This window comes from Mus pahari, chromosome 5 (genome assembly GCF_900095145.1).
Source record: "Mus pahari chromosome 5, PAHARI_EIJ_v1.1, whole genome shotgun sequence".
NCBI lineage: Eukaryota > Metazoa > Chordata > Mammalia > Rodentia > Muridae > Mus > Mus pahari.
Window position 1 is genome coordinate 136,946,953 of NC_034594.1, and position 8,681 is coordinate 136,955,633.

Below are 8,681 nucleotides of genomic sequence, written 5' to 3' on the forward strand. Positions count from 1 at the left end.
TTTTTTTTTTTTTTTTTGGTGATCATTGAGCATTTTTTGAATCTGAACCTGGCTTTCAATTTCTGAAACCACGAGTGTGCTCTGTGTTCTGTTTTGGACCCTGTCTAAGAACCTGAGTCTTCCCAAGCTTCTATTTTTTTTCCCCAGGGGATGAAATTTGTCTTGTGATCTAATAAATCTAGGTCATAATCAACAGCCATAATAGTCCACTGACGAGTCTCTGATTTTTTTTAAGCAAGGCTTTCCAGGATTGTTTTAATAATTTATTTTTTTTTTTATTTTATGCACATTGATGTTTTGGCTGCATATGTGTCTCTGTGAAGGTGATGGATCCTGGAGTTACAGACGGTAGTAAGCTGCCTTGCATGTGCTGGGAATCGAACCCAGATCTTCTGAAAGAGCAGTCAGTGCTCTTAACTGCTGAGCCATCTCTCCAGATGATCTTTCCAGTGTTTTTAACTTTCAGGAATATGCAGGAAATACTATCATTGTCCAGGCATTTTGGGGTAAAAGACAAAAACACCCAGGCCTCAGGGGACTTCTAAAGACAGGAGTAGGTGAAGGGATGAAGCATCACATGCTGTGTCATGCCCCGGGAAGCTACCTGGTCTTCCCCTGAGGTAGGGGAGAAAGGCCCAACTCACGTGAAGCAAGTACCTGAACTTTGGAATCAGTTTCTTACCAAAGCAGATAGTGCTGCACATGACACTTCTAAGAGCTATGCATAGGGACACTTGCCAGTGTCTGGATATCAGCAGTGTAGAAAACCGCCCACACAGAAAACAAATGTTGTATAGGCAGGATTATCCTGTGAAACAGATCTGTAAGTTATGGGGGGTTTATTTCCATAATCACAGTGTCAGTGGTAGCTTTGGTCAATCATGTAGTCTAACAAATCTAAAAATGTGAGGTTTGGTTCTGTTAATTTACTAAAAATATTCCTGTTCTACAGAAGGAGCATGACATTTTTCTCTTCGCTTTTTGGAACTTACATAGCAAGCAGTGAATGTTTCTTTCAAGATTTTTTTTTTTTTTTTTTTTTTTTTATTTTTTTTTTTTTTTTTTTTTTTTTTGGTGGAGGGGCACATAGAGAAAGCAAGCTATTGCTTCAAGAAAATGTCTGCATTTTTGTGTTTTTCCCCCCAAGGAAAAACAAAGCAGCACTAAGACAGTCAGTTGCCTTCCCTCACTCACTAGGTTTCCTATGCCAATAGTTCATTCATCCTTGCTTCCCTAGAATGCTCAAAATTATGTCCAGGCAAAAGTCTAAAGAGTATATGTGTTCAAAATGTTGAAAACAGAAAAGGTGGCTACCAAAGCCCCACTACATACATCTCCATGGCTTCTGTTGGCAGAAACTCTCCTTTCAGTACAGCCACGCATTGCTGCGCCAGAGGAATCCATTAGAACTGCATCTTTAGGCCATTTTGTGTTTTACTGTGCAAACATCATAGATTGTGTTTACACAGTACCGGCCAGTCACCCAACATGGTCTTGATACAATCAAGAGACAGAGCAAGTGAGCACAACACCCCACTGTTTTACAGTAAGCTAATTTCTTACAAGTAGAAGGCACACGTTCAAAAATAACGATAAGAAGTATGGTCAACACACAAAGCAGTTACATTGTGGTTTATTATTGAATATTATGAATTGTTCATAACTGTGTGCACTGTACTACACATGTCTCAGCACAGTAGGCTGATTTATACAGACACCATCACAAACACAGAGGCTATATGTTACTTGTGACAACTATGATGTTGCAACAGCTCCATAGCCTAATGGGACCACTAGGATTTGTGTAGTCTGTTATTAATGGAAATGTCATTATATGCTGCATGCTGGTACGTATTGTTCAGAACCAGCATCTATCTCAAAGCAAAGACTTGAGACTCCACGGCTGTCTGAAGAAGGGAGAACCCACACTTAAGATACTGTGTTGGATGGGACACTGGCTGTCAGTTCAGTTTCCTCTTCTCCTGACAGTCTTGTGTGGGCCAAGCTCTTGTGTCTTGCTGTATTCTGTGTCCAGTTCTGTCAAATGGATGTATGAGCATTGAATAATATATTCGTAGCACCAGAATGGTATTTGCACTTGAATTGAATAAATTGTTCTTTGTTTTGCTGTTTCCTGGAAGTGATTTTTTTTTTTTTTTTGGCCTGTGTTGCAAAATGCAGCGCAAGGACCATTAGTGCTGTGTAATTAATCATATTACTTTCTCCTTGACAGGATGTTCTACACCACTGGGCCTGGAAGATGGAAGGATTCAAAACAAGCAAATTACTGCATCTTCATTTAAAAAGTCATGGTGGGGAGACTACTGGGAGCCTTCCCTTGCTCGCCTGAATGCCCAGGGCAGAGTGAACGCCTGGCAAGCCAAGGTGACATCAACCATTATAAATGGAGTTCTCTCACTTTTCAGAAACAAACAATGACCACCACCACAGGGGACAGGAGGGTGGCTGGGAACCAACCAGAGTGTGAGCCTCTGAAATCCCAAGTCTGAGAATCTAGGAAGTTTTGCAGAATCAACAGCTTTAGGCTCTAACCATGACTTGGAGAAAAGTCATACCCCGTCCCTGTAGTTCTTGGTAGCTTTGATTTAAAGCAGGAAGGGACAACAGCTTGCAAAGAACTAGGTAGTATGTGTTTTAGATTCTCAACCTTCTTAATATTGTGACTCTTTGGTACAGTGACTTGTGTCGTGGTGACCCCCCAAGCATAAAATTATTTTTGTTACTACTTCATAACTATATTTTTTTGCTACTGTTATGAACCATAATGTAAATATCTGATATGCAGGGTATCTGGCACGCAAACCCCATGAAAAGCCATTTGACCCCCAAAGGGGTCTCGACCCACAGGTTGAGAACCACTGTTTTAGGCTCAGTTTTTTTGTACATTCTCTGCATGGCAACAGTAAGTCCTCGTGTACGTAAATGGGGACAGTAGTTGCTTACCAGTTCCTAGGTGAGACACTTTAACATTAATAATGGAAAACTAATTATGGTTTATAATATATCTCTTTTTTTCATAATTTGCCACTTTACAAATTTTCCTTCCCTTTCTTTGTGACATTCCTCAAGACAGTTGGAGAAAGCACAGTTATGAATCCAGGAGTATAAATCAGTGATCCGAGTTAAGCAAACACCTTCCAGAAAGTTCCTTTGATCTTGTTCCACTAAATATTGCAGGTCATTTGGTTTGAGGATAATTGTTAATAGCTAACTTATTTTTATTTCATTCTTTGCCTGATAGTGGGATCACAATACTGTGGTAACTTTATGATCCCTTCAGACAAGACAATCCAAGTGTACTATCTAGTCCCTTAAGATATGTGTTAATATATATGTAAATATATAAATAATATATGATATATAAATATTTATACATGTAAATATACCCTAATTCCTAAACTCTGAAGAAATCTTAGTTCTAATCTCAGAGTAGGCCAGTAGACAGAAGAGAAAAGTGTGGCATGTGAGTCACACACAGTGAGTGGCTTTGGAGCCAATCCCCGTGCACTGAAACCCATTCTTCCCTATTGTGAACTCACAGAATGCTGGTCTGGCAGCAGTTTATAATGAAGCATCTCTCCAAATCTCTCTGTCCACCGATTAAATCTCAGTTTAGTGTCGAGGCAGAATCTTGGCTAGAATTCCATTCTTGGCCAAAACTCCAGCTGCTCCCCTGTGTGAAACAACCCAAACATTTCATGTTGCAATTTTGCAACAGAAACTGATACTCGGAGAAACTAAAACAATTAAAATAGTAACGTTTGTTACATTACATACTGACATTAAAATATAAATAATAAATAAAAGTGGCATATAGTTATTCTCCAGACATCCCTTTAAACCTGTACATGGTAAATCTTGTCACCCTACACTCTGTTCTACCATCTTTAAAAGAAATCCTTTCTATATAGTTAGCTTTAATCATGGGGATTGTAATTAAGACCTCTCCAAATAAATGCTAATTTTAGTTTTTTAATGTTCTATTTAATCTGAATTTCTAAGTCAGAAATTTCTGTTTCATCTAACCTTCTCTTCGCATAAAGTATCTTTATATGACATTTAAGGAGGCTTAAAATCAAAGCCAGACACATGCAGGTGTGCATAGCCAGTCTGTCCATGGGGGAGTGTCTCTTACCTGATATATCCAAAATCCTTCACCTGTATCTTGTATCATTGATACAACCTTAATTTTAAGTCACTCTAAGATGACACACAGAGGGTCTCACAAAGTTAACAAAGTTTTAATCCTTTAATTCAATCAATTTTCTTTTAAAAACTTTATCACGTAAATATATAGATATATATTCATATACACACACATACATCCACATGAATAGGAATGATGTTGAGGGACTATCATTTATTCCATCCATAATTGCATGATACGTCTCCAAAAGGTAGAAATTCATCCCAGACAGCTCCAGACATTAGTCCCTCTGAACTCTCTTCAGGAGCATGTCTTCACTAAACATGAGGAGACCTTTTGTGACACTAGACTGTGGCATGACTCAAGCAGATACTTAACTCAGAATTTCTCAGACATCCCTGAAACAATTTACAGCAGTTAAACAAACTTGCTTAAAATACTTTCAGATAATTCGGAAATTTATTCTTTTTGTTTAAAGTAAAATTCATTTGTCAGTTAAGGATCCAGCAGCTACTTATTAAAGCCAACTTTGTACCTTGTATTGCTATGAATACCGGGGTTGGGGTGGGGCGGGGAGTAATAAGCCCCCCCCCCCCGTGCCCTGGAGCAGCAAAAGGACCTAAACAAGCAACAAGCAAATAATCATTGTAGACAACATGGAATGCATCAGTAGAAATGAAATATTTTTAAGTAGGTATACAAAGCAATAGGGTTTTATTTTTGTGGTGGATTTCTTTATGGTGTTTTGTCATTATACTTCGATCCTAACCTGTTTATTTCCCTTTAGCATTGCCTTCCCCAGTCAGGCATATTCTACTACTTTCTCTCTAATCCCCCTCCTGGTCATGATTCATAACAACAAACATGAAATCCCAGGGGAGTCTTCTAAAAGAAAGGAGGAGATGAGATGGAAAAGCTTTATGCATTTTCTAAGCATCTTGTTCTTCTGTTTGGGGTTGTGAGCCTAGCCTTAAACTGCTGAGCCATCTCTCCAGCCCTAAACATCTTGTGCTTCAGGAAAAGAAAGGAGAACCCCTTTTCTCATCTCAGTGCTTTCTTTGTTGTTGCTTCGGTAGGCAAACAACAACAAGCAGTGGTTACAAGTCGATCTGCTCAAAATCAAGAAGGTAACAGCCATTGTCACGCAGGGCTGTAAGTCTCTATCCTCTGAGATGTACGTGAAGAGCTACAGCATCCAGTACAGCGACCAGGGTGTGGCATGGAAACCTTACAGGCAGAAATCTTCCATGGTGGACAAGGTACAGGATGCTGTGGAACTGTCTGGAAACTGTTTCCGGATGAGAAATAACAGTAGCTCGCATTCGCCAATGCTGATTCTCTACCCCTCCCCCAATTCTTCACCACCCCAGTCCCACCGCTTCTATAGGTGGCTGGTCTCAGCAGGGACGCCATTTGTATCACTTTTCTGACTCAGCCACCTGTGTAACAGGGAGGAGAAAATACCATGGCGTGCTGTGAGGCTTTTGTTATCTCCGACTTAGAAGGATGGTGAATCTATCCAGAAAGTCTTTTGACACAATGATAAAACCTTTGCTGAAGATAGACTTGCTGTGTGTAGCAAATCAGATGCCCAGGACCACAAGCCTCTGTATGCCACACTGCTACGAAAAGGAAACATTTGGGGAGTCTACCCTTCTTGTGAAATCAACTGCTCGGTTACATTCCTAAGTCCCTCTGCCTTCTATTAGCTGGTTTCATAATGCTACCAGAAACAGAGCCAGGGAAATGTGTTTAGGAATCCTGGAGTTGGAACCAGGCTAAAGCTCCCAGGTGGAGGGAAACTGAGCTTTATGAATTCTACCTAAATGCTCACTCCGCAAGGAACATGTTTGGGCCTCTTGTGTTTTAAACCCCTGCCGGTAGGTTTTCTCTTGTTATAGCAGGCTTTCCTCACACCAGGAAACCTGCAGTCAGGGACTGCTGTGTGAGTTCATCTCAGGGAACTTCCTGAGAGTGAAAACAAAAAAACGAACAGGAGCCAACACTCAAGGGGAAGAAGCACACAGCTGAAAGTAGAAATAAAGAGAACCGCAGGGCCACGTTTATACTGAATGTCAATAATAGCAAGTTACTTATTGGCATCTGCTACATGGTACTCACCGGGCTCTTGCTGTGTATTTGCACACTTTCAAACCTGTGCAGTGCCTGTGAGGCCGAGCTTTTATTATTCTCATTCTGAGGATGAGGCAGTGGAGTACAGAGGAACATAATGACTTCTTTAAGGCCACACAGCTATTAAGAGGCTATAGAAGTAGTTTTGCAAACACTTGTGTCTGCTTTTTTTTTTTTTTTCCTAATTTGACACATCTGATTGAGAAATGAGCATCTTTAAGGAGACATCTCTCTGGCTTGTGATTTCCCAGTATCCTGAGAATAAAGAAAAAACAAAGATGACTGACTCTGGTATAAGAAGATAAATTAATGCCAACAGCTTGCTGACAGGAGCCTGATATAGCTGTCTCCTGAGAGGCTCTGCCATTGCCTGGCAAATACAGAAGTGGATGCTTACAGTCATCCATTGGACAGAGCACAGGGTCCCCAATGAAGGAGCTACAGAAAATACCCAAGGAGCTGAAGGGGTTTGCAGCTCTATAGGAGGAACACCAATATGAACTAACCAGTGGCTCTAGCTGCATATGTAGCAGAGGATGGCCTAGTGGGTCATCAATGGGTGGAGAGGCCCTAGGTCCTGTAAAGGTTCTATTCCCTAGTATAGGGGAATGCCAGGGCCAGGAATGGTAGTGGGTGGATTGGGGAACAGGGGGAGGGGGAGGGGATAGGGGATTTTCGGAGGGGAAACTAGGAAAGGTGATAACATTTGAAAAGTAAATAAAGAAAATATCTAATAAAAATAAAATGTACATATGAAAATATGTAAAAGTAATGACAAAAAAAAGAGAGAGAATAAAAATGAATGCCCACGATGCCAATGTTGACCATTTTAATCGTGTTTTCCTTTCAGATTTTTGAAGGAAATAGCAACACCAAGGGGCACATGAAGAACTTTTTCAACCCGCCCATTATTTCCAGATTTATCCGCATCATTCCTAAAACATGGAACCAAAGCATTGCACTTCGCCTGGAACTCTTTGGCTGTGACATTTATTAGAATTAAATTCCAAAAAGAAAAGAAAAAAAAAAAAAAGGAAAAGAGAGAATGAAAGCTGAAGAAACTCCTTCAGACCTAAACCATTTAGAGCAGGCCATATAGCATGGATATTTTAAATGTTAACAAACGTTCTGCTGTTTTTTTTTTCTAGTTGAGAATAAAGCTTTATATGAGAATCTTTTACAATGTTCCTTCATCGCTGCCATTAAGTGAGATGGCGGCTATTGTTTCTTCACTGATTTGAATGTAAATGGGGAAATATTAAGACCCAGCAAGAATATGACTGTCTTTCACTATGATTAAAGACATTATATAATGTAATAATTATATAATGGAATGATATGATTCACTGTGGCTCTTTCAAATCCTGTAGACATTAGCAAAAGAGATAATATTTTTGAAAACTTTCCATGGACCTAGAAAATCTTTATTTCTATATTTTTCTTTTAAAAGCAAACTGTAATTTGTAAACAATGGAAACAAAAGTAGTTGAGTTTTTTTTAATCATAGAGAAAAAATATCTTGTTGTAATTAAGTGAGAACTTAAAATACCCAGTGTTGGGCTGGCTCAGCAGGCAAAAGTGCTTGCATCCAAAACAAAACAACAACACAACAAAACAAACAACAACAACAAAAAAAAACAACAACAGCAATACAACACAACACAAAACAAACCCGATGGCCTGAGTTCAAGTCCTGGAACCCACAGTGAGAGGAGAGAGCGTATTCCAGAAAGCTGTCCTCTGATTTCTGCATGCAGCTGTGGCCCGTGTGTGCACCCACACCCATGTACAAGCACTAACAGTAAATAAAAGAATTTTAAAGCTTGCCTTCTCAAGCGTTCTGATTCTCCACTAGGAAAGAAGCAATTGAGTGTGTTTCTCATGTCCCAGTTGGACTTGTGAATCTGCCTTGTTTGGGGTGGATAGCACATATCGATACCCTAGTGTAGCAGTCATCCGTCATTAAAAAGATGTCAATGATGACCTTGGGAGGACTGGTCAGGTGCCTTGGCTTGACTGAAAAGCTGGCACTGTGTGGCATTCTGTTTCAAAACTTGGATTCATCTAAGGGAAGAAGACACTTACCTGTAAAGGGGAATATGGGACTATTGGCTCAAAGCTTTTAGCTGTTCCTGTTAGAACCGCTCCAGGCCAAATTGGCAAGTAGATGAAAAGCTCTTTCTGTGTCTTTCTTCCTGCCTCTCCTCACTCAGCAGCTTCTCCTTTTAGCATGTTTTTCTCTGAAAATTTGGAATTTCATGGCACCACATCACTTGCCAGTCTGTGGAGCCTTTCAACATCCGTAAAGTCACTTGGGATGGATGCTTCATACACACAGGATGGTCATTCAAATAGAAAGTTTGTAGCTGGGCATGGTGGC

At 40.1% G+C, this 8,681-nt stretch overlaps 1 protein-coding gene across 1 annotated transcript in view; it reads left to right on the forward strand.

Moving 5' to 3' along the window:
• Positions 1 to 7,619, forward strand: part of F5 (coagulation factor V) — a 69,997-nt gene extending 62,378 nt beyond the window's left edge. The window contains exons 23-25 of the mRNA XM_021198636.2: positions 2,234 to 2,385; positions 5,245 to 5,427; positions 7,152 to 7,619. Of these exons, the coding sequence (XP_021054295.1) occupies positions 2,234 to 2,385; positions 5,245 to 5,427; positions 7,152 to 7,298 (482 nt within the window). The 3' untranslated portion in view covers positions 7,299 to 7,619. The remainder of the gene's footprint in view (positions 1 to 2,233; positions 2,386 to 5,244; positions 5,428 to 7,151) is intronic.
• Positions 7,620 to 8,681: the final 1,062 nt, after the last annotated feature.